The sequence below is a fragment of the Trachurus japonicus genome, chromosome 18 (assembly GCF_045865225.1).
Source record: "Trachurus japonicus isolate A0001 chromosome 18, Traja_1.0".
NCBI classification, from domain to species: domain Eukaryota; kingdom Metazoa; phylum Chordata; class Actinopteri; order Carangiformes; family Carangidae; genus Trachurus; species Trachurus japonicus.
This window is the reverse complement of record NC_140924.1, coordinates 25,542,091-25,565,128: the sequence shown is the minus strand read 5'-3', so window position 1 is coordinate 25,565,128 and position 23,038 is coordinate 25,542,091. Positions and strand designations below refer to the sequence as shown.

Genomic DNA, 23,038 nt, shown 5'->3' with positions numbered 1-23,038 from the left:
ATGTTTTACTTTCACAGTAGCTGTAGTATTTTGTCTGTTGTTGTGCTCAGTTTTTTTTTACCTGAATCAAATCAAAAAGGATAATCTCATTGGTTGAGTCATCTAAGAAGGAGTAGGTGGTGTATTTGCAGGAATGGCCTGGGCTGTCACTTCTCCCATCTCCGCAGACCTGGACACCTTCACCATCGATAGTCTGTCCAATGAGCCTAGCTAGGATACCATTCTGCTGTTTCCTGTATGCTTCTTCGATGACTGGAATCAGGTAGCTGGACTGTATACTGTAATATGTTGTTTTCTGGGGTAGTTGAAGGTTCAAAAGTGATGCCCATTCAGAAATTTGTGTGTAGGTTTTACCAGTGAATAGTGTAGCTGCTGCTGTAAGAAGGTTGTTTTCAGCCATCCCACATACATTTGGACAGGACTCCCACTTTCCAGAGTGACCATTGTTGCAATTCCATGTTATTTTTATTCTGCTTCCAGATGTGTTGATTTGTATGTGTGGTTCAGACAGGGCATCACCGCAAGTAGTGCATTTCTGAAATAGTTCCATGAGTTTGGACTCATTCACGATCCATTTCTTCTCAGCCCATCCTGTCAGTTGTTCTGGAATACTTGATGAGCTTCCTGAGCTTTTCTCTGAGGTGGAACAGCTTGGAGGTACAAAGCTGGAATCTGCACGATCAGTGGCTGGCGCAGATGACATGCTGATGTCCAGGGCAGAAGACTCTTGACTGACATCCATCTCACATGCTTCCATTTCACTCGTTTCCTGCTGTAAAACCAACAAGACAGTTTTTAATTTTCTCCCTCACAAATGTTTACTACACTAGCTGCAGTTCACCACTATTATTTATCAGGCTATGAACAAACAAATATCTGCCAGCTTTAGTGTTACATTTAATTGTATTCTGGATAAGTGTCAAATACATGAGAAAAATGGAATTGAAATGTAATGTAACAAGTAGATTTTACATTGTTTTCATACACTCACAGGAAAATATAGCCTTGTTTGTGCCTTGCATGAAGTCACCATGGTGGACAAGGATCCAGTGTCCTGCAAAGAAATGGATTTCAAATATGGCTAAATCGTCACATGACAGACATAAAATCATGACATGAGAATAGATTATTTGGCCCACCGATCGCCTTGTCCAGCTTGGTGCCAGTGCAAGATATTTTCCTGATCTGGAGGGCTTTGACCGTGGCTCTGTCTGCTCAGGACTGGTAAGCAGTAAAGTTGCCAGGTGTCCCTCGGTAGGATGTGCTTTTTTGGGGGTTGATTGTGGTACAGCAGCTAAAAGACTCACAGCACCCTCCACTTGTAGGTCCTGTTGGACCTCTCTCTCCAAACTCTGAACAACAGACGATTGATCAAAAAAGAAAAGAAAAAAGAAATGGATAAAAGGTTTATTTTTTTATACACATAATGCTTTTCTTTCTTTCTCACCCTTTCAACATCATATGAAAATTATAATGCCATCTTATGAGTATTGAGATACATAGCATGAAGGAAATATTTTGACAACAGGTAAATAAAGGGATTTGACTGCATTAGACTGCACTGATGTACACAAACTGGCTCACCACATTCATAAAAAGGGGAACATGCTAACTACACACTCCTCACTTTTCCAAAAATGAGAAGTAATGACAGTCACTTCACTAACTTATGTGCTCAAGCACTTATTCATAAAGACAACAACAAAATGTGTATTTTAGTGTCATTCACCCTGCTAGGCAGTTGTAGGCTAGGCTAATGTTACTCAACATAAAGCTATAGCAGAGAGATTAGTGAGTGAAAAACAGCAGTCACTTACCATGTCTGCTTGCTCAGTAATATTGACGGATGGTATGGCAGTATTGCTCAAGTACACTCCAGGCTTTCCTCGGCGTGTCTTCCCGTAGTCCTCGGGGAGAAAGTGGTCAGAGCACACAAACATTTGCCCGACCACTTCTACAGGAGTGTTGGGATCGATGTCCAGCACTGTCAGCCATTGTTTCATCCTGTCTTCATCTGTCGTTGGTACATGGTGAAACTTGACGCTGCTCCGTTTTTTCGGCTTGTTACAACAACCTTTTACTATGCACGTGTAAACCATGATTAATGCACGACACTCTGAAAAAAATTCGAATTAATTCTAATACGCCCCGCGATGATAGTCCAAGTCCAGTCGAATCCAGGTAAATCCTACCTACGGCTACGGCACTGGCTGAGGTGCGCACACTGTGTCCCTCCGACCAGTGGTTCACTGAAGAAAGTAGTTCCGAGTATTTGCTTCACTTCTCTTAATATATAGCTAACTTTCCGCTATTATCTCATAGCGTGGTGAATGTGCAGGTCACAACTTGTCCACCACAGCGTTTTTGAGTTTTTTGGTTGTGTATTTGCTGAGTTTGATGAGCAAAACCAAGAAATTCCATTAGCCTCCGTAGTGTAGCTGCGCCGCTCGGTATTCTTCTCCCCCGATCTAAAAGCAGCTTGGACCAACAATTAAAGGTAACGAACCTACTGCTATTACTAGGGGGATCATGGCGATGGGCCAATTTGCCAAAATGTTGAACTATCCCTTTAAAGGTCTTTTAACACAATTGAAAAACTGCTACAGTTCACTGGCATGTTATAATTCAATAACCACAGCCATTTGTGTGCAAAGCTGTGCCAGTTAAGACTTGCCTTTCAAACGGGCTAAATAAAGACGCAAAAACTGCCACGGCAATCTGTTTCAGGTTTGGTAAATCACACTGTGTGCGCTAAATAAACCTATTTGCATCTACAGGCCTCCCACAGAGTCGGGCATAATGTGCGTGTACTGGGAGCCGTGCAGACTCCACACGCACTGTCCGCGGAAGTTTGAGGTTTCATAGTCGAGTGTACGGTGTCACATTAAAAACAGGTCGATGTGAAGGTTTCCCACCGAGCAGCCTATTGCGTGACACTGAGTATGCATACACATGGTCATAAAAATTGAGCTTTGCGTGGACCCGTCTGGCAGATGACCGCTTTGGTTCCGCCTCAAGTACGTGCGGGCATCCGCGGAGTCATGTAAGCCTGAGTATGTAGGGGCCGTACTCCTCCCAACATTTTGGGCAGAAACGCCCATATTTGCATATTCATTAAGGCAAACACGCTAAAAGGATTGCACATGTAATTTTGCCCATGTGAGAGACGCAATCCTCTGTTCGCCCGGTTAGTAGATTAGCTTCAGCATGTGTTGCATGTAATCAAGTTTGCACATGTTTTTATACACGCAAACCTTTAGTAGATCTGGCCCTTAGAGCGATGATGTCTCCTTAAGCTAAAAGTCAGGACTAAAGGTGCTACAGCTGTTGTAGCGGACACCAGGGTGTCTACAGGAGACTCAGAAAAACAATTGCAGATACAGTTCCATGAATTTTAATTTTGTGCAGAAATATGGATATGAACTAGTTCTCAGACCACTGATGCCTGACTTGTTAAAACTTAAAGTTGACGGGTGACCATCAATATTTGTATCCATTATATCAGACAATCTTTCTGCTCATTCTTTGGCTGGATTCTCCATTTGTTTCCGCAATGGAAGATTTTGCAGACTGTCTATGCCACCACGAGGACATAGCAACCCACACAGATGAATATTTCTGTACTGCGTACACCTGCTGTTCACAAACGTCACATGGACAACCCTGACAGACAGGCTTTGTATTGTATAACAGGACCCTGTGTCATGGTCTGTGTCTCGGTGTCTGTTTCTTTGTGTTGAGTTGTTTCCTGTTTTATTTTGAAGTTCCTGCCTTCCTGTGTTGTGTTCTCCCTCCTGGTTGATTACCTCATCTGTCTGGGGTCATTCCTATGTTCCCACAGCCCTATGTTCCCACAGCCTTATGTTCCCACATTTCTAACTTTTGTTGTCACTGAAAATTAGGCCCTATGTTCCCACAGCCCTTTAGTCCCAACATTGGTTGGGTTTAGGCAATGAAAAAAAGAGTTGGTTAAGTTTAGTAAAAAGACCCGGTAGAGGCTAGACAGGCCAGATAGAGTCCAGATAGGTAGAGAGAGTCCAGTGGGAACATAGGGCCTAATTTTGAGAAAAATCTTAGAGCTGTGGGAACATAAGGCTGTGGGAACATAGGCATGGACCCTGTAGAGGAAGAGGCTAGTAGACAGGCGGACTAGTCCCTGTCTGCGCTCTGCTGCGTAGTTACGCAACAAACTGTCCAATTAAAGGGACAACGAGGAGTTTCTATTTGGTTATAAAAAAGTCTCACGTTAATGTGGATGAATCTGCGCTACCCACACTTGTTAATGACTCCATTTTCAATAAATATATTGTTTTGTCTCTATCTTTATTTTGTTATTTTAATTAATGGTGGAAATGCTGGGCGAGCCGACCAGCGTTTCCTTACTTTCGGTTTCGTGGCGAGTCGTGAGAATAACGCCGCCGAATCGCCGTTTATGGTCGGAACTACGACGGTATGTGAACCTCTTTGAACCTCTGACTTTAATTCTTGATGAATGAAAACATGAGTCTGTCTTGCGCCGGTCAAAGAAATGTACGGTGCGCGCTGAGGCTCATAAATGTCGTGTGAAAACGCTTCGCTTTTCCAAAACTCCTCGTTGTCCCTTTAAGTATTTATATATCTATATCACTGTACATTTCCTGGAGCTTCAGCTTGACAACAGCTTTGTGTCCCTGCTGTACAGTATCAGTAAATACTTGAACTGGTTAGAAGTAATGTAACTAATGACAACAATTAACAATCACCATCTAATTCAATAAGGCAGAGCTAAACTTTTTTTATTTTTTTTATTTTTTTACAGCTAATATTTTGACCTCCAGGAGCCTGCAGGTGGAGGCTGAGGCGGTGGTGGGGCTGAAGCAACAGACACTCGGTGAGAGTACACAGTGTGTCAGTGTCACAAATAGGCAAAGAGGAAGATGGCTATATTTGCTAACAAGTGTCACCTCATTAATGTGGTCACTTTGATTGACAGGCTCCACCTCTTTCAGTCATAACTTCCCGGTACAAGAGCTCAGAGACATAAAGTCTCACTGCAGCAGGACGATCATACGCACAATGAAGAGTCTCACCTTGATGTCAGCTTTACTTCTCTGCTGTAAGTTCTGTTGTTGGATCATTCATCAGAAACATCATTCAAGATGTTCTGCTGTTGTGTCATCAGCTCTTTTGTTGTCTCTGCTGTTTGTTTCAGACTGGATCTCTGTCTCAGTGTCTCACACTGTGGACGTCCAGCCTGGTGAAAACATCACACTGCTGTGCTCCAACATTTCCAAAAAGGCAACTATGACGGAGTGGTTCAGAGTGGTCAACAGAACCAGAGTCAGCTGTGTCTCCTCTGTGTTCAGGGCTGGGACCAAAGCTTCACTCTGTGATGGATTTGGCAGTAGATTTGAAATGAGCTCCAACATCTCCACTGTCTTTCTGAAGATCAACAGAGTGGATTTATCTGACTCTGGACTGTATTTCTGTGGATTTTACGAAAATGACCACACAGTTATCGGTGATACAACACATTTAAATGTTCAAGGTAAGATGAAGTCCTTTCTCCAATATGTAAGTTTCACATTATGTTTACTGTATCACTAATGAAATGGCTCAGTGAGTGAAAACAACAAAAAAGACTTATAAACTAACTGATACATATCAAATAAGTAAATCTGTGTTTTATTCAGGTGACAATGAATCTGACAATAAGGATGTTGTTGTTGTTGACTCTGAAGGTGAGGTTCTCCCTCTCTCTGTCACCAGTGTGTAACTTCAATATGCAACCAGAGCTGAATTTATGATTTCTATTATAACAGTGACAAACCTGATGAGTCTGCTGGTTGATCTTGGTCTGGGTGTTCTGACTGTTGTCTTCATCATTGTCGCAGCTGATCTGGCTGTTAGAGTTAAGAGAGGTACAACTTAACTTAACAGAGGTACAATTTAACTTAACTGAAACTGGTGGAAAACTCCACTATACAGTCAGTAATATTTTGTCTTTTCTTTTGTCTTTTGTAGCTGTGAGTAAAGAACCACAGACAGGAAGAATCCAGGTAAAACATCTATTACTCTGACAGAAACGTTAGTTCAGATTGTATCTTTTTTATATATATATAATAACCCTGATTAAACTTAAATGAAAAATAATCATATTGTTTCAGCACCTTCAACCACTGAAAGAAACGTTTAAGCCATGGCTATTAATGACTTACAACTGTTTCTTCTTGGAAGCCTGAACTTCACAGATTTTGTGCTGCTTTCTGAGAAAACTCCATGTATTTCTCTGTCTTTTATCTATTTCTTGTTGATTTTTATAGTGGCTTGTTGCTTTTACCTGCCATCATTGTTGTAGTGCTGTGCTCTTTGTCTTTCCATTTCCTTGTTGCCTGTCATGTATTTTAAATGTTGAAGCAGTTGCTGCAAAAACACTTGCCCGTTTCGGGACAATAAAATAATTTACTTAGGCTACTTACTTACTTACTTTATGTATTTGACTGTAAACTCTGTGTTTTACAGGGTCTAGGCTCTGAGGTGGAAACTCATGTTTTCTACGACGCCATCAGATTCAGGAAGTGGTGAAACCACCGTCTCACTGTTTGATTCAGATGAGACCAACTGTATTTCCTGTGCTGAAAGCCTCTCTCCTGCTTCTTGCTGCTCTCTGCCTGGACACCTTCACCTTTCTGCATCTTTCCTGGCCGAACAACTGTTAGAATGACTCATATGAACTGAAAATAAACGCATCAATTATGCACTGAAGAGAAAAACATGGCCTCTGTGTTAATCTTTAAACTAGTTTCTATAAACTGCCACTGACTTGGGTGGCACAGTGCTCCTGTGGTTAGCACTGTTTCCTCTCAGCAAGAAGGTTCTGGGTTTGATTTCCAGGCCTGAGGTTTCCATGTTCTCCCTCTGCCTGTGTGGGTTCTCTCCAGGGCTGCATTCCAGTCGCGGGTTGAGTTGCCTTCGCTCTGATAAACTGAACTGAACTTGGTTGAACATTAATGGTCACTCCAGAGCTGTATATCACCCACAATCAGTGATGGGAATAACAGCGTTAAAATAAACAGCGGTACTATTTTCAGTAACGAGTGTCGCGACCCATGCCACCCTGGTCAGTTAAGTTTTACCAAACAGGCTCTAACCAGTCTAGGCTTCAGGGATGACACAGGTGCACATATTTCTACTGCTGAAAACCTGGAGCCTGGTGGGGTTCGCTGCCATATAGTACAATGTTCGACTCACCGGTTGCTTCCGCTCCCCACCTGTAGCTTGGTCTGCGAGTCTTTCCTGGCAGACCGGCGTCCTGCTTCAGTGGCACCGGACCAGCCACCAGCTCCAGCGTCAGGGCCGGTTCTAGGCAGGCATATATGAGGGGGCAGTCAGAAATGTGAAGGGGGCATCACTTTTTTTTCCTCTGTGCTTACAGTAACTTCATTGAATTGGGTTGTTGGCTATGTGTCCAACGCCAACCTGGAGAAGTGGATTCCACTTTGTTAGGCCTCTACCTTTAGACCTGTCCAAATAGGGGCCGGGGTGACCAACCAGGGTCTTAGAGCCCACAATTTTTACTGTTGTAATGCAAAGAGCCACATTATATGGGGGGGTGCATATACCTGAAGATGCATTGCAAACCCAGAGGGGGTGAAAAAGGTGAGTAGCTAAATACCTGTAGGGGAGTCTGAAAATTTTTGTGATTTTAAAATGTGAGTGAAGCATTCTGGTGTACTCTGGGAAGAGGGGAGGGGGGGAGGGGGGGATCTACTATGGTCAAGATTTATAAAACTGAAAGGTAGTCTTATGAATACTAAAAAAAAAGAAAGAAAAAGGAACAGAACATTTTAGAAAAGAACACTGTCCCTTTTTCGGCGGATTTTTGTGCTACTGCAGATAATTTTGTCAATTTGTAGGATTAAGATTATTAAGAGTAAGATTATTCTTCTTTCTGCTCCCTTTTGTTGAGATTTGGGAGGTTTTTGTTTTTATTGTAGCTTTGTTAAAATGCAAGATCATTTTTCTGACTGATTTATTGCCCGATGCCGTGTAGCTATCTCGCTTTCTTCCCCCCGCCCTCCGCCCGTTGTCTTCGTTGTCACTTTGTTGCCGCTCCACAGAGCACACATGGCTAATTAATATGCACGTGCTGACCATATATGGTTGTGTCTAGGCGTTCCGGGGACGGAGGTGTGTTCACGTGCTTAACTGCGCACCATTCTTGGATCCAGTTTGATTTATCAAAGTGAAATTGCGGAGAGTTGTGCACACACAGTTTGATAGATCTGAAAAAGGTGTAAATATTTTGGGTGTCTTTTCGCGTAGGCCTAAGCAAAACATTTAGTAGCAGCAGTTTTACACTGCTTACTTACAGTTTTGATAAATGAGGCCCCAGGCCCAGAGCCCAGACGCTCACAGATGCAGCACCGCGGCTCATCCACCGCGCTGTCCGTGGTGCTGAAGGTGAAAGGTTAACTTGACAAACTGCAGTATAGTTCTGTTTGTTTATCATGTGTGCCAGTTTTGTTTGTGACTTGATAGATTAGTTGTTGAGATTAAGAACATCACTCCCTCATCAAACCGGTGATAGGCATGCTGAAAAGAAAAGAGAGAGAGAGACGCGCCTGAGTATCGCAGCTGTAAAAAGAAAAAAAAAAAGACGACGTGTCAGAATAGCGGTATCAAAAAGTGTCGGACTACCGGCATGTCTAGATAGAGCCTGAACCCCCAACTTAACTTCTTTCTCTTTGGTAATATACACATTTTTTGAGTATATTAAAATGTGCTTTCTCAACTTCTAAAATTTGGATTTGAGGGGGCAAGACATTTATTTGAGGGGGCCAGTGGCGGCTGGTGGTGAAATTAGTTGGGTGGGCTAATAAAAAATGTATACCCATTATGGTTAACACACTATATAGCTAAAAGTTACATCCCATCTGACTGGCACAAAAGTAGGCTATAGCAACTAACTAGGCCTACACACTGCATTAAGTAGAAGGGTCTAGTCAAAAAAAAAAAAAACTTAACCTTGTTATCTCACACACTCACTCACACATAGCCTACACACACACAGTTTCTCTCTCTCTCTCTCACACACACGCACGCACACAAACACACACAGAGTCACACACACGACGATAATGCTCAATCAATAAAAAATAAATTAAAAAAAGACGATATGCTTATAGCTCATATCGACTAGCCTCGTAAACCAGCCTCTCGCGGAAGTGCGTTTCATTTCATTCCGAGGGAGAGTCTGGCCTCATCCCCATTCTAAGCGTTTGGACTGAAACCCTCAGAAGGCCGCAACCTGATCTCACAGAAATGACCACGAACACCTAGTACCAGATTCCGTGCTCCTTTCACGTCATGTGTTAAAATTACGTGAAAGAAGCACGGAAACAGTCTCCACTGAAAGCCAATGAGTCCAACTTCCGTGAGATGGCCACGCAAACCGTGTCGTGGTGGATGCACGCATTTTCAGCTTCAAAGACAACACCCCCAGTGCGTCAACAGCCTGACGAACGGTCACTGTCCCTCCTCGTCACATGCTTGACTCATTAGGTGCCCGTTTTTTGTTTTGTTTTTTACTTTTCCTTAAAGCTTTATTGAACCTGATGCTGCTGTGTCTGACGTAGTTTACAGCAAGGACGTCCTTTCGGTTATCTATCTATTTATTTATTTATTTATTTATTTATTTATGTATGTATTTAGTGATCATGGTGTTTGGTGCAGAATAATCAATCAATAAATAAATAAATTAGGTCGGAAGCTACGTCAGACCGGGGGGGGGGGGGGGGGTTGTGGATTCTACAGGTGAAGACCACTTCCGCGTTTAAAAAGCTGCTCTGTTTAATCAATATTCTGAAGAAAGATCTGATTATTAGCCATAACGCTGTAACCATCCAAGGAAGACTGTGTAACAATATTATGTGCTTCTGCTGAGTCCAAAAGCCCTGTGTAATATCAACTTTATTTTAAGAAAACACGTTTTGTTTCCAATGTCATATCACGGAGAAGCACTACATTACCCATAATCCTCATATTTATCAGCGACGTGTCTAATTGGTTGAGCTTGCTGTTACCAGCAAATGAAAAAATAAAACAAATTGAGCTTATATTATTTTCTTAGTAACTAAAAGGTCTTAACATCTTTTTTGTTCTCAACATTGAATAAAAAAACGGTGCTATATTGTTAAAATTCAACAATAAAGTGTTTTGTCTATGAACAAAATCAAATCAAAATCTCAGCTTCCCGCATCAAAGTCTTAGTGATTTATTCAAGGAAACAGGGTCAAAAAGGTTAAATTTAACACTAATCAGTTACCTCTGACCCTTGAATCCATAATAATGTTTTTCAGATAAAAAATAAAATTTCACTCATTGAATTAAAAATTACATTAAATGTGATGTGATGTGGACCAGAAAGATGCTGGTGAAAATTATGAAAAAAAAAGAAAAAAAGAAAGAAGTCAAGCCAACTTGTATGCACTTTATTGTTGAATTTTAACAATATAGCACCGTTTTTTATTCAATGTTGAAAAAAAAAAGGTGTTAAGACCTTTTAGTTACGAAGAAAATAATATAAGCTCAATTTGTTTTATTTTTTCATTTGCTGGTAACAGCAAGCTCAACCAATTAGACACGTCGCTGATAAATATGAGGATTATGGGTAATGTAGTGCTTCTCCGTGATATGACATTGGAAACAAAACGTGTTTTCTTAAAATAAAGTTGATATTACACAGGGCTTTTGGACTCAGCAGAAGCACATAATATTGTTACACAGTCTTCCTTGGATGGTTACAGCATTATGGCTAATAAGGGACCGTTCGTTATTTATGGAATGGGCCACCGGAGGAAAATGGGGGGGGGTCATGTCATAATATTCTTTGTTGAGGGGTGGGTCCACTAAAAAAAAAAAGGTCAGCAAGGGGGGGTCATTCAACATTTTGTCTGGAGGACACTGCAATGCCCGCAAAAAATAAAAACAAAACAAAAACGGGACATTTCTAAGCTGCAAACGCTGATGACAATGAGAGCAACGGCCCAAATCACAACGTTATTTTATATTGCTCTGGTCTGCCCTGAGTGGGGTTCGAACCCGGGTCTCCCGCACGGCAGGCGACGACGCTAACCGCTTCGCCAAGAACTCAAAAAGGATTATGCCAGCGGCTTAGCACGTCTTTTATGGGTGAGTGAGTTTAACATCAGTACCATACAGAGGCTACGCTGCCTCATTGCGTAACTCTACATAGTCTGAGCAGCACGTACGTTCACATTGCTTTCGTGAATTGTAAACAAACAGACGCCCCCTCGGTTTTAGCGTCCAGCAGTTTAGCGGCTAATTCAACAGCAGTGATGGATAACTGTACCGGAGAGGTTAACAACTTCATGAACTACATTTGAGGAATTAACAGCAGCTTTTACCTGACGGGAGACCGACACCTGAGCTACGGTAGCTAACAGCTAGCTGGTTTTATCTACTTTCTCTCTCTCTCTCTCCCTCTCTTTCTTACACGCACACACACACACACACACACACACACACACACACACACACACACACACACACAGAGTTGTCTGTCATATCTGTCGTAAACCTTGTAATAATACGTTGTTGTTGAGTACGGTTCACATTATTGTTGCTTCGGTTTGAGTGTGGATTAATTGTTAATGGCTTGTTGTGTAATGTGAGCTGGTCCAAAATCGCGATTCTGTTATTGATGAGTTAGGTTTTAATAGCAGCTGATAAATGGCATGGATTGATGAGAAGGTGTTGCACACATGGTTGTCAAAATGAAATAATGTAGTGTCACGCGCTACGTGATGCGATGTCACGTACTTGATGGCTGGGGGGGGTCATGTATCTTTTGATAAGGCTTATGCAGGGTCATGTTAAAATTTACTGACCCCGACAGGGGGGTCATGTAAAAAAAAAAAAAAGTCCCGTGAATCCCTCCGGTGGCACTGATGATAAATAACGAACAGTCCCTAATCAGATCTTTCTTCAGAATATTGATTAAACAGAGCAGCTTTTTGAACGCGGAAGTGGTCTTCACCTAGCCAGGCTAGCGCCGCCTACTGGTTCCGGCAAATTTCATTTGCCTCAACCATGTAGTCAGGAAACTAGCAATGCGTTTCGGTTTGCTGATTGGTCCGTCCGCTCTGGCGGACGGACCAATCAGCGAACAGACGGGTAAGTGAAGGCGATGACGTTGAACTCAAGCGCTCAAGATTAACCTATGAGCTTAACCGGTGTATAGCACACGTGACCACCAAGCAGCAGCGATTAGTTGAAGCAAATGTAAGCAACCGCCTCCCGGAAGCAAACAAATCCCTATGGCTCGTGTTCAGACGCTACATGAAATGTAATGAAATAAGCGGCTGATGCATCAGGCTAGTCTTCACCTGCATGTAGAATCCACAACCGCCCCCCCCCCCCGGTCTGACGTAGCTTCTGACCTAATTTATTTATTTATTGATTGATTATTCTGCACCAAACACCATGATCACTAAATAAAAAAATAAAAAAATTAATAGATAACCGAAAGGACGTCCTTGCTGTAAACTACGTCAGACACAGCAGCATCAGGTTCAATAAAGCTTTAAGGAAAAGGAAAAAAAAAAAAAAACGGGCACCTAATGAGTCAAGCATGTGACGAGGAGGGACAGTGACCGTTCGTCAGGCTGTTGACGCACTGGGGGTGTGAGCTGAAAATGCGTGCATCCACCACGACGCGGTTTGCGTGGCCATCTCACGGAAGTTGGACTCATTGGCTTTCAGTGGAGACTGTTTCCGTGCTTCTTTCACGTAATTTTAACACATGACGTGAAAGGAGCACGGAATCTGGTACTAGGTGTTCGTGGTCATTTCACGCATTTCTGTGAGATCAGGTTGGCCGAGCCAATCAGCGTCGCCCGCTGTGATTGACACAGCACGTTGGCCAATCAGGGACCGACTGGTGCAAAGCCCCGTCGCTACACCAACTTGCTGATTGGCTGAATGGGCTTGTCTGTCAACGCTACTATCAAAGATATTAAACCGTCTTTGCTACTACTCCCGCCCTGCTGCCGCCCACCCCAAACACTTAGAGCGGGGATGAGGCCAGACTCTCCCGAGAAATGAAATGAAATGCATTTCCGCGAGAGGCTGGTTTACGAGGCTACATATCGACGGCCTTTCTGGTGCTCCTGGTGAGTTTAGAAACTTTCGTTCGTGTTAGCAAAGACAGTTTAGAGCAGTAAAGTATGTTACCTGTGATGCTAGCGCCTAGCGCCGCTGTTTCTGTCTTCTCCCTCCCACAACAACAAAACTTTTCCTCCGGTTCCTGTCATTGGTCTGAAAACAGCGGTGTTGGGCTAAATGAAATTAGCCCCAATGACAAGTGATTCAAGGGGGCGGGACGTGACGCCTGTCAATCACTGACCCTGCGTCAGCCCCCTGCTGATTGGTCAGAACCGCTCCGCCTGTGGGCTGAATGAAATTAGCCCAAACAGTCAGTAAATGGCGAGGGCGGGACCTGGCACCTGTCAATCATCCACAGTCGGAAAATGAATCGGTGAGCTCGGGCTGATTAAAATTAGCCCATTTAGAGATATCAGACAGGTTACTCAACATAGGATCCGCAAGCTCTGGCGGCACATTAGTTTCCTCCACTCTCTTGTTAGCCTGTGCACGAGTAACCACACAGGCGGTGAAAACCTCAGGGAACTCTGATTCTAACTCCCTAGTCTCAGGAGGATCAACAGGACATTCAGACACTTCAGGCGAAACCTTAACTCCGGCCAGATCATTAGCCATCACTAAGTCTATGGTCTTAAATGGGAGGTCTGGTGCCTCCGCCACCAGCACAAATCCACTCACCAACCCTGACCGTAAGTAGAGGCGATGTATCGGTAGCCACTCATAACCACCTCCTACTCCTAGCACCGCAGTGAACTCTCCGGTGAAGCTAGAGCTGGGCAGGTCAACAACCCCCTTTCTGATTAGTGTTTGCTTAGCCCCAGTGTCTCTCAGAATAGTAATGGGCACAGACAATCCCTCACTTGAGTCAGACAGGGAACCCTCTGAAATGAATCCCTCATAACCTCGTAACTCCTCCTCAGGCCTCTGCTCCACAGACACAACACCTACAGTCTTAGCTGCACCATACCTGTTAGCCAAACGAGGGCACTGAGATTTCTTGTGACCCACCTCGTGACACCAAAAACAACGTAGCTCGCCAGAGGAGCTCTGTTGCCGGTTGGGGACCTGAGCTGGCCCTCTCAGCGGAGCCGAACGTGGGAAACTACTCCTTTCAGTCACAGAGGAACGCCAATTTCCTACCTCACTCTGTCTCGGAGGTCGCTCCTCTCTTCTGTCCTCAAATCCCTTCCTCCTGCTGACCATGACTGGGGACAACCGTCCTGCTTCAGTGGCACCGGGCCGGCCACCAGCTCCAGTGTCCTGCGTGTATCAACCTCCGTCCGTCGTCACGCGGTCGTGGCTTTGTCAGTTCATTTGTGTTTAGACGAGACAATAACTAAAACAATAATTCAAACTTGCGGTGGAGGGTTGATGCTTCGTCACCTTCTCTTAACTTCTCTGCGGGGTGCTAGCCTCATGTTCACGAGGCTCGCTTTTGGCTTTTTCCCAGCATCCCTTGCCCCTTCCGCTCATGTCAGACTTAAGCCGTCAGGTAACCAGGCAACCAATCAAAACATTACACAATATGGCAGCCCCCCCCTTCTCACCTACGAAAGTGACCGTAACACGAGTAATCAAAATCGTTACTGTTTTCCCCCGTTACAATGCCGTTACCATTACAATGTGCTGTACCATCAAAAAAGAATACACCGGTTTAAAGCAAGCCAAGGAACGCCGTGAATGTGGCGACGTAGGGACGAGGACTGTTATGGTGCGTTCAAGGAAACTCGTATTTTTCCGACCATGAAGTGGTACCAGTTCGATCTGGTACGAGTTCACCGGTCGGAAGTTACGAGTGGCCGTTATAGTGACTTTCACCGGTAAAAAACACGAGTGGGTTGCCTGAAACGCTACAAAGTCGTAAGTTGTGACTTGAAGCTGTAATTTACGATTTCAAAAGCCTGCCTGGAACGCAGCATTAGCGAAAACGACCGGACCACTTACTTCTGCTTTAAGTGTAAGTTATACAGGCTACACATTATTTTCAGTTCATCAACTGGTCGGAAAAAAAGCCACCTGGAATTGACCAACTTGTTCAGCACTCCTCCACACAGGCAGGCTCGGCATCACTCTGCTGTTTGGATCAGCAGTGTGTGGGAAAGATGGAATGATACAGCGCGTCACGGAGCGTGCCTGCACCTGTAAAACAAAGAAACTGACCTATCTACTTTCTCTTCACAAGCTTGATTAACATCAGCATTCACACTTCAAGATTAAAGTGCCAGCCAGAGTTTCAGGAATTAATTCCTGATACAGAAACAATCTGGTTGTGAACACGTCAGGACCAACTGTCTCTCTGTCCTGGCAGCTTTGGTGTGATGAAACAGACAACAGGTAAAAGGAGAGAGTTAAGATCATCCCTCTGTGAAGACACAGGGTGATAGATGTGGCTGAAGACCAGCTTTCATTCACTCAGTCACTTCACAGCAGCTTGTTTAGTCTTTGATTGTGATCTGAAGAGGAAACAGACGATGCTCAGAGGTTTGTCAGAGGAGGAGCCAGAACAGGACACTGATGTTTCTGAGGAGGAAGGTGAACTCATCACTTGTTTGAAAGACAGCTGAGAGAAAAAATATAAACATAAGAAACTCCTCTTGAACAGAGGTTGATGAACGATGAATAGTGGGTGAGTTTCCTGTGTAACACTGACAACAAAGAGGAGGAGGAGTCTGCAGGGAGGGAGGAGCTGTGAGTTACACTTCACATCTTCAACAGAGACAGGTCACTCTAAGTTTAACAGGTCATCACACTACACAGCATGGAACATTATAGGAAATACAAATGTCAATATATGGGCTTTTCTTTTTCATGTTGCAATGTAACTAGAAAATATATTTATAAATGTATATATAAACACATAAGAAACTCCTCTTGAACAGAGGTTTGTTTTGTTTTTTTCAAGGCTTCTCATGTATTTATTTCATAGCCTGCCGAGAAATGCCTCAGAGGAGAGGGCTTCTTCTAGTCGCTCTTTGTACGTTTTGAGCTTCTTTGCTGCCTCCTCGGGCATGTGCCCCACCAAAGCTTCCTCCATCATTTTAAATTCACATTGTTGATATTCTGGTCCCCTTTTAAATCTGGCTACAGCCTCTGGCACTGTCAGGTTACATTTTTCAGCCAGAACTGTCACTTCAGGTAAGAGCACATTGAAGATGTAGGCAACCCAGTCTGTTAGCTGCCTCGCTCTTGGGGTTTCCCTGATGACTCCAAACAAGAATGAGACAAGCTCATCAAGCTGCTCACCCTCAAAGTAAAGGGTTGGCCTCTCCTTCCTGGGTTCCCATTCTGAGACAAACTCCCCAGTTATGATAGCCTCAAGGTGTTTCCTTATTGAAGTGCTCCCCTTCATGCAGTCAATCAGGTCAGCACACTGAAGTTGCCGCAGCCGCTGTGCTTCTTTTACAGCTTCCTCCAGCAGCTCAGGATTGTCCTCACACTCATTATTCAACTTGACAATTCAAGGCTTTTTGGCATAGCAGTGGTCTTCCATTGCCACTTGCAATGATTCCTGATTTGTCTCTTCATTAGCTTCTCTTTTTTTTCTCTTTAGTCTAAAGACAGGTGACAGAAGCCCATCAACCATGTCTTTTCCCTCTTGGGTGAAATGGGCAAACCATCTTCCATTTACCATCTCAGAATCCATGTCCTTTCGAAGCCCCAAAGTCTTGAAATTTTCTCTCGTCAGGCAAGTGTTGCCGTCTTTGTTCATGTGCTGGTGCTTTATCATGTAGAACGTAGTCCAGCAGTTGTTGTTGCCCTGGGTGGTTTCCTAATGTCCAACAGGATCTACATGGTCTTAGATTGCAGGTCTGTGTTTCAGCCTCACAATGCAATCCACAGCCTTGGTATTCCTGTGCCTTAGGTTGTAGCAGAGGAAGCGGCGGAAACAGAGGAGGCTCCAGGGGCACGGGCAGAGGAGGCTACAGAGGCAGAGGTTGCAGCAGAGGAACCAGCAGCTGCAGACACAGAGGATGATCCAGGGGCACGGGCAGCATTAGAGACAGAGGAAGCTGCTGAGGAGGCTGCTGAGGCACGGACAGCATCAGAGACAGAGGAGGCTCCAGGGGCATGGGCAGCATTAGAGACAGAGGCAGCTGCTGATGCACGAAATGTGATATGAACCAATGAATAGTGGGTGAGTTTCCTGTGTAACACTGACAACAAAGAGGAGGAGGAGTCTGCAGGGAGGAAGTTAAACAAGTCATCACACTACACGGTGTGGAACATTATAGGAAATACAAATACCAATTTATTCTTTTCTTTTTCATGTTGCAATGTAACAAGAAAATATATTTTCACTTGTGTGGCATTGTGGATTTCAAGCATTTCCTGGTTTTGCATATGCACGATGTAGGAAGTAGACAGGTAGACTATGAGACGATACACTGAGGTTGGATCAAACAAATAAAACAGACTAATATGTTTTTGAAAAAGCCTTGTGTGTGGTTATGATGCAGAGAGCTGAAGGCCTGTCTTCCTGTGGTTGATACTTGTGTTTGAGCGTCTCTAAAAGCGCCATTTGAAAACCGCAATGGAAAACAACGAGCAGAGAACCAGGGCCTTCACATGCCGACTGTTGCATGAGTGCAGACCAGTTGTACTCTGATCAAAGGTGATGTGACCTCACTCACACCTCTACTGCTGTACATCTTCATCTAACTCTCAATATAAAAGACTCTGGACGACTGTCAGTGGCTTCTCAGGCTCCGCCTCCTCCACACACAGAATTTAACTCTGCAGTTGCAATCCCTTTTTGGCATGAAGCAAGAACTTTACTACAAAACTATATTTTGGCAACTAATTCAGTAACAAGTGACAGTAACTCTTCTGATGGACAAAATGACAGAGCATCACTTCACTTCCTCCACTCTGAGCTGCAGTTCCACAGGTTTCCTGAGTCTCAATCGAGGCAGTGTACGCATCATCTGTCTCCATCCCTCTCTGTCTCTGAAACTCAGACCAGACTGTGTTCTCCATGATGAGCTATAGATCAACTCAACTGGATTAAACATCACGGCCCCCATATGATTCACTATGATAAGTTGAAGTCGCCTGTCCACTTTCAAGTCATCCCAGTGATTTAATTGAATAAACTGGCTTGAATTCACAGACTTATTTTATATTTATTTCACAAATTGTTCTCTTTTTGCATATTTAAAAAGGACTCTGAGATGCAAGTGAACATTTTAGAACAAACGGTCTTTAGTGTGACGGTGAGATGAAAGACTACACACACTCCGCCCCTCTACACCTCTTTATATGAGCTCGGTGGATGAAGCCATCTTTGTAGTGACTCCATCGACAGCAACAATGAGGAGCTTCAGCTTGATAACAGCTTTATGTCTCTGCTGCATCAGTAAGTACTTTATTATAAACTAACAGTCTGTGACTCAACCAGTGAAGCATCACCATCTAGATTAATGAAGAGGAGCTCTGTTACTTTATACACTCTCATTGTCTCTGCTGTTTGTTTCAGGCTGGATCTCTGTCTCAGTGTCTCACACTGTGGACGTCCAGCCTGGTCAAGACGTCACACTGCTGTGCTCCAACATTTCCAGGGATCCAACTACTACAGAGTGGTTGACAGAACCAGAGCCAGTTGTGTCTCTTCTATGTCCGGGTCTGAGGGAGAAGATTCACGCTGTGATGGGTTTAGAAATAGATTTGAAATGAGCTCCAACGTCTCCACTGTCTTTCTGAAGATCAACAGAGTGGATTTATCTGACTCTGGACTGTATTTCTGTTGGTTTCACTCACTGGGACACACAGTCATCGGTGATACAACACAGTTAAATGTTCAAGGTAAGACTGTATTTAAGTCTGATCTCTAGTGCTTATTGTGTCTCTATGACGCAGAGTGAAAACAACATAAAGAAACAACTACAAACTGAAACATGTCAAATAACTGTGAATCTGTGTTTTTTTAATTGATGATAAATCCAACACTGAAGAGGATGTTCACTCTGAAGGTGAGGTTCTTCTCTCTCTGTTACCATAGAGTTACCATGTAAATTCAACATGACCCATGTCCGTATCCACCACTTCATCTGTTACCTTTATTGTAGAAGGACCTATTGAAATGAAAAACGTGATGAGGGTGACTCTGGGTGTTCTGACTGGTGTACTCACTGTAGTCATCATTGTTCTGGCTGTTAAACTTCATTCAGGTAAGGCTGATGTAGTATATTTGTTACTTTTCTTGTTGTATGTGAAATCGTGACAAAAAAGTTCAGAGCAAGGTATCTGATCAGTGACAAATTCACTAAACAAGACTGTCTGTCTTTTATCACGGAGCAGCAAATGAAGAGCAGCATCCTGAGAGAAACAAGGTGAATCATCAGCTTGCACATTTTTTTGCGGGTGAAATCAAGTTTGCACATGTTTTTTACACAAGCAAACCTTTAGTAGATCAGGCCCAGTGTGTCCATGTAATGTGTTTGTGAATGTGGAGTGTTGAAATATAGAATAAAATCCATTTGAAAATTTCTCTGAATATACTACTAGCACTCCGTCATTTGAAAACGTACTTGTATAAAACTTATAAAGCAGAGTAGTACTGATGAAGCTTTGACAGAATATCCGTGTTTCATGCATCTGATGATATACGTTTGTAGTTGTTTTCATGATAGAACAGCTACCGTGTGAGTTTCTCTTCTAATTGGCAGCCCGTTTTTTGAGTGATACACTCTTAAGCCAACTGCAGCTTACACACTGTAGCTTTCTGCTGTAATGTAAATGTGCATGGTTATTTTTGTCCATGCAAAGGCTGCGCAATTATATGTGTGATCTTTTATTCTCATTGTTGCCCATTTTGCACTGTGGTTTCAAACAACACTTGTGCATCTGTGTCTGTATCTTCACACCATATTTCTGTACATAGCATGAGGACAGCTCACTGCTCACTGCTTCCCCTTATTCTACTTCTAAAAAAGGCTTCACAGGCCTCGTGCTTTTCTCCTCAGTTGTCTTCACACCATGTCTTTGCTGTCTCTTCCTGTCAAACCAGTGCTGAGTGATATCAGCCACACAAGCTGTAGATGCCCTAACGACATGAACGATGGCTCTTAGTAAAAGTCAGAAAGAGTTTGATTTACACTGTTACTTCTCATTAAATCCAGCAGATGTGATGTATGGCGACCCAAAGTTCACAAAGTTGGTTGGAAAGTCATTATAATATGCTGTACCTGTCTCACTGTGCACTCTTTAAATGTGTTATGGCAACAACAAACATACCTTAATATTTCCATTACTGACCGTCGTCTGTATGCATGTGGGAAGCTGCAAATGAATTGCCCATTTGGGGTAAACGGACAACTTTATGTCTGAGCTGAACAGAACACATTACACCACTGCCTTGGCTCCAAGAATCGATTTACATCCGTTTTCCATAGTGACATGTACAATGACTGCTCATACAATATATTCACTGAAATGTTTAAATTGATTTTATTTTTTAGTCAGATTGCATAGATCATTGTTTACACACAAGTTAAAAGATGCTGGTACACTATGATGAGGGGGAATACCAGTCAGTCAATATGTTAGCAGTGCAGAAGACAGGCAGACTTTAGTTTTCAAGTTTGATATTATAAGTGTAGCACACTACGCTCTCCGCTGATGCATACCTCAATCAATTTATTGATCAATCAATTAATCATGAAAGGAGACTCTATAGTGATGTCCTCAATCCTATTCCTTAAACCACAAACCAGTCTTTTTTCCATACAAACAGCAGATAGATGAGTCTATCTGGTGGCAGCGTACACAACATTTGGCTCCAGCTCCCTCCTTCCTCTTGCTCCTCGATTAAACGTCACTGATGCGTAGTTCAAGTCATCAGAGACCGGATTCTGTAAATATAGTATATTAAGTGAGTATTTATATTCGGTCATCTCTCACACAAAGTGAGATCATCAAAGTCATGATGTGACATGTTACAGTAAGTAAATGTTCAAACTGGGTTCACCTCTCTCGGTTGTGGATCCGGTTCTTCATTCTCACCTTAAAGACAGAGATGAAACATCTGGTCAGATGATTGATGTTCATTCTTAAAGAGGTAGTTCACCCAAAATTCAAATTTCACTCATTATCTACTCACCCTCATGTGGACTAAGGGCTGGGAGAAGTTTCAGAGTCCTCCGTGCCTTCTCTGAGTTACAGCAGGGCTCCGTGCAGCACTGCATCTCCATATGACGGTTGCGAACGGAGCTCACTTTTCTTCGTCCAAAAAGACACACCAAAAAACATCCAAATACCTCCACACAGCTCGTCTGTAATGTCCCTCTTGTATTGAAGCCCCGACATGAGAAATTGTTCCGAAAAAAATTAAACAAGTGTATGTTTTAAGCTTGTTTGTAGCGGAAGCTCTGAGCACTGCTCTTCCTGGTCCGTCCAAATCTTGCATGATTTGCATTGACACCCAGTTCACGGCTCCACAAATCGCACAAGATTCCAGCAGAGCAACACTGGGAGCTTCCGCTACAAACAAGCTTAAAACATATACTTTTTTTTTCGGAACAATTTCTCATGTTGGGGTTCAATACAAGAGGGACATTACAGACGAGCACTATGGAGGTATTTGGATGTTTTTTGGTGTGTCTTTTTGGACGAAGAAAATTGAGCTCCGTTCTCAACCGTCATATGGACATGCAGTGCTGCACGGAGCCCCGCTGTAACTCAGAGAAGGCACGGAGGACTCTGAAACTTCTCCCAACCCTTAGTCGACATGAGGGTGAGTAGATAATGAGTGAAATTCAAATTTTGGGTGAACTATCCCTTTAATTTTACATCTGTAGTTTTAATGCTAACAAGTCATTGACGAAGGATGAAGATAAACTCCTGCTACTGCTCAATATGTGAAAAATATGTGAGGCTGTTTAGGAAATAATTCATATTTTCTCTCACACACACATACTCTCATACACACACTATTATACTTAACACAAACTCTGTAGCTACACACACACCACTATGTGAGAAAGTATAGTAGTGTGTGTGTATGAGTATAACAGTGTGCCTAAGAGAGTATAGTGGTGTGTGTGTGAGTATAGTAGCCTATATGTGTAAGAGAGTTTGAATGAAACGGAAGTGAGTTTAAATTCTCAGTTTCTGATTGGTTCTTTGCAAGACTGCTGGAACTAGGAACACATTTTTGTTACGTGTTTTTTGTTTGTTTGTTTGTTTTTTTTACCTGTACTCATTTGATTGTTTTCCACCATATAAAAATATAATCATATGGGATACAATATTCACAGCATTGTCGTCATCACCACCGTGTTTCCGTCACGTCTTATCACTAATACGCTACAACATAATGGGGATAATAACTGCTTTATCCCTCAATGCTGTAAATATTTGATCCCATATGATTATATTTTTATATGGTGGAAAACAATGAAATGGATCAATGTAAAAAACCCGTAAATAAATGTAGTTCCTAGTTCTGGCGGTCATGCAAAGAAACTGAGAATTTAAACTCACTTCCGTTTCAATCAAACTCTCTTACACATACTCATACACACACACTACTATACTCTCTTACACACACAATTGTACTCAGACGCACACCACTATACTCTCTCACATGTGTATGAGTATAGTGGAATATGTAAGAGAGTATAGTAGTGTGCATGTATGAGTATAGTCATGTGTGTAAGAGCAAATATGAATTATTTCCTAAACGGCCTCTCATAGAAAACTACTGTCAAATACAATAGAGTAGCGTCAGACAAATACCTTTCAGGAGGTTCCTGATTTTAACAACCAGGCTGATGATGACCAGAGGAAGGAAAACAGCCAGACCGGCGCCCAGGATCAAACTCAGCAGCTCTGGTTTTTCTAAAACAGAAATGATTTAGTCAAACTAAAATTC

General features: G+C 43.0%; 1 protein-coding gene across 1 annotated transcript in view; it reads right to left on the bottom strand.

Moving 5' to 3' along the window:
• Positions 1–20,894: 20,894 nt before the first annotated feature.
• Positions 20,895–23,038, bottom strand: part of LOC146969414 (uncharacterized) — a 3,099-nt gene continuing 955 nt past the window's right edge. Inside the window, exons 3-5 of the mRNA XM_085760465.1 lie at positions 22,903–23,004; positions 21,134–21,168; positions 20,895–21,017 (exon numbers count right to left, since the gene is read on the bottom strand). Coding sequence (XP_085616591.1) covers positions 20,913–21,017; positions 21,134–21,168; positions 22,903–23,004 — 242 coding nt within the window. The 3' untranslated portion in view covers positions 20,895–20,912. The remainder of the gene's footprint in view (positions 21,018–21,133; positions 21,169–22,902; positions 23,005–23,038) is intronic.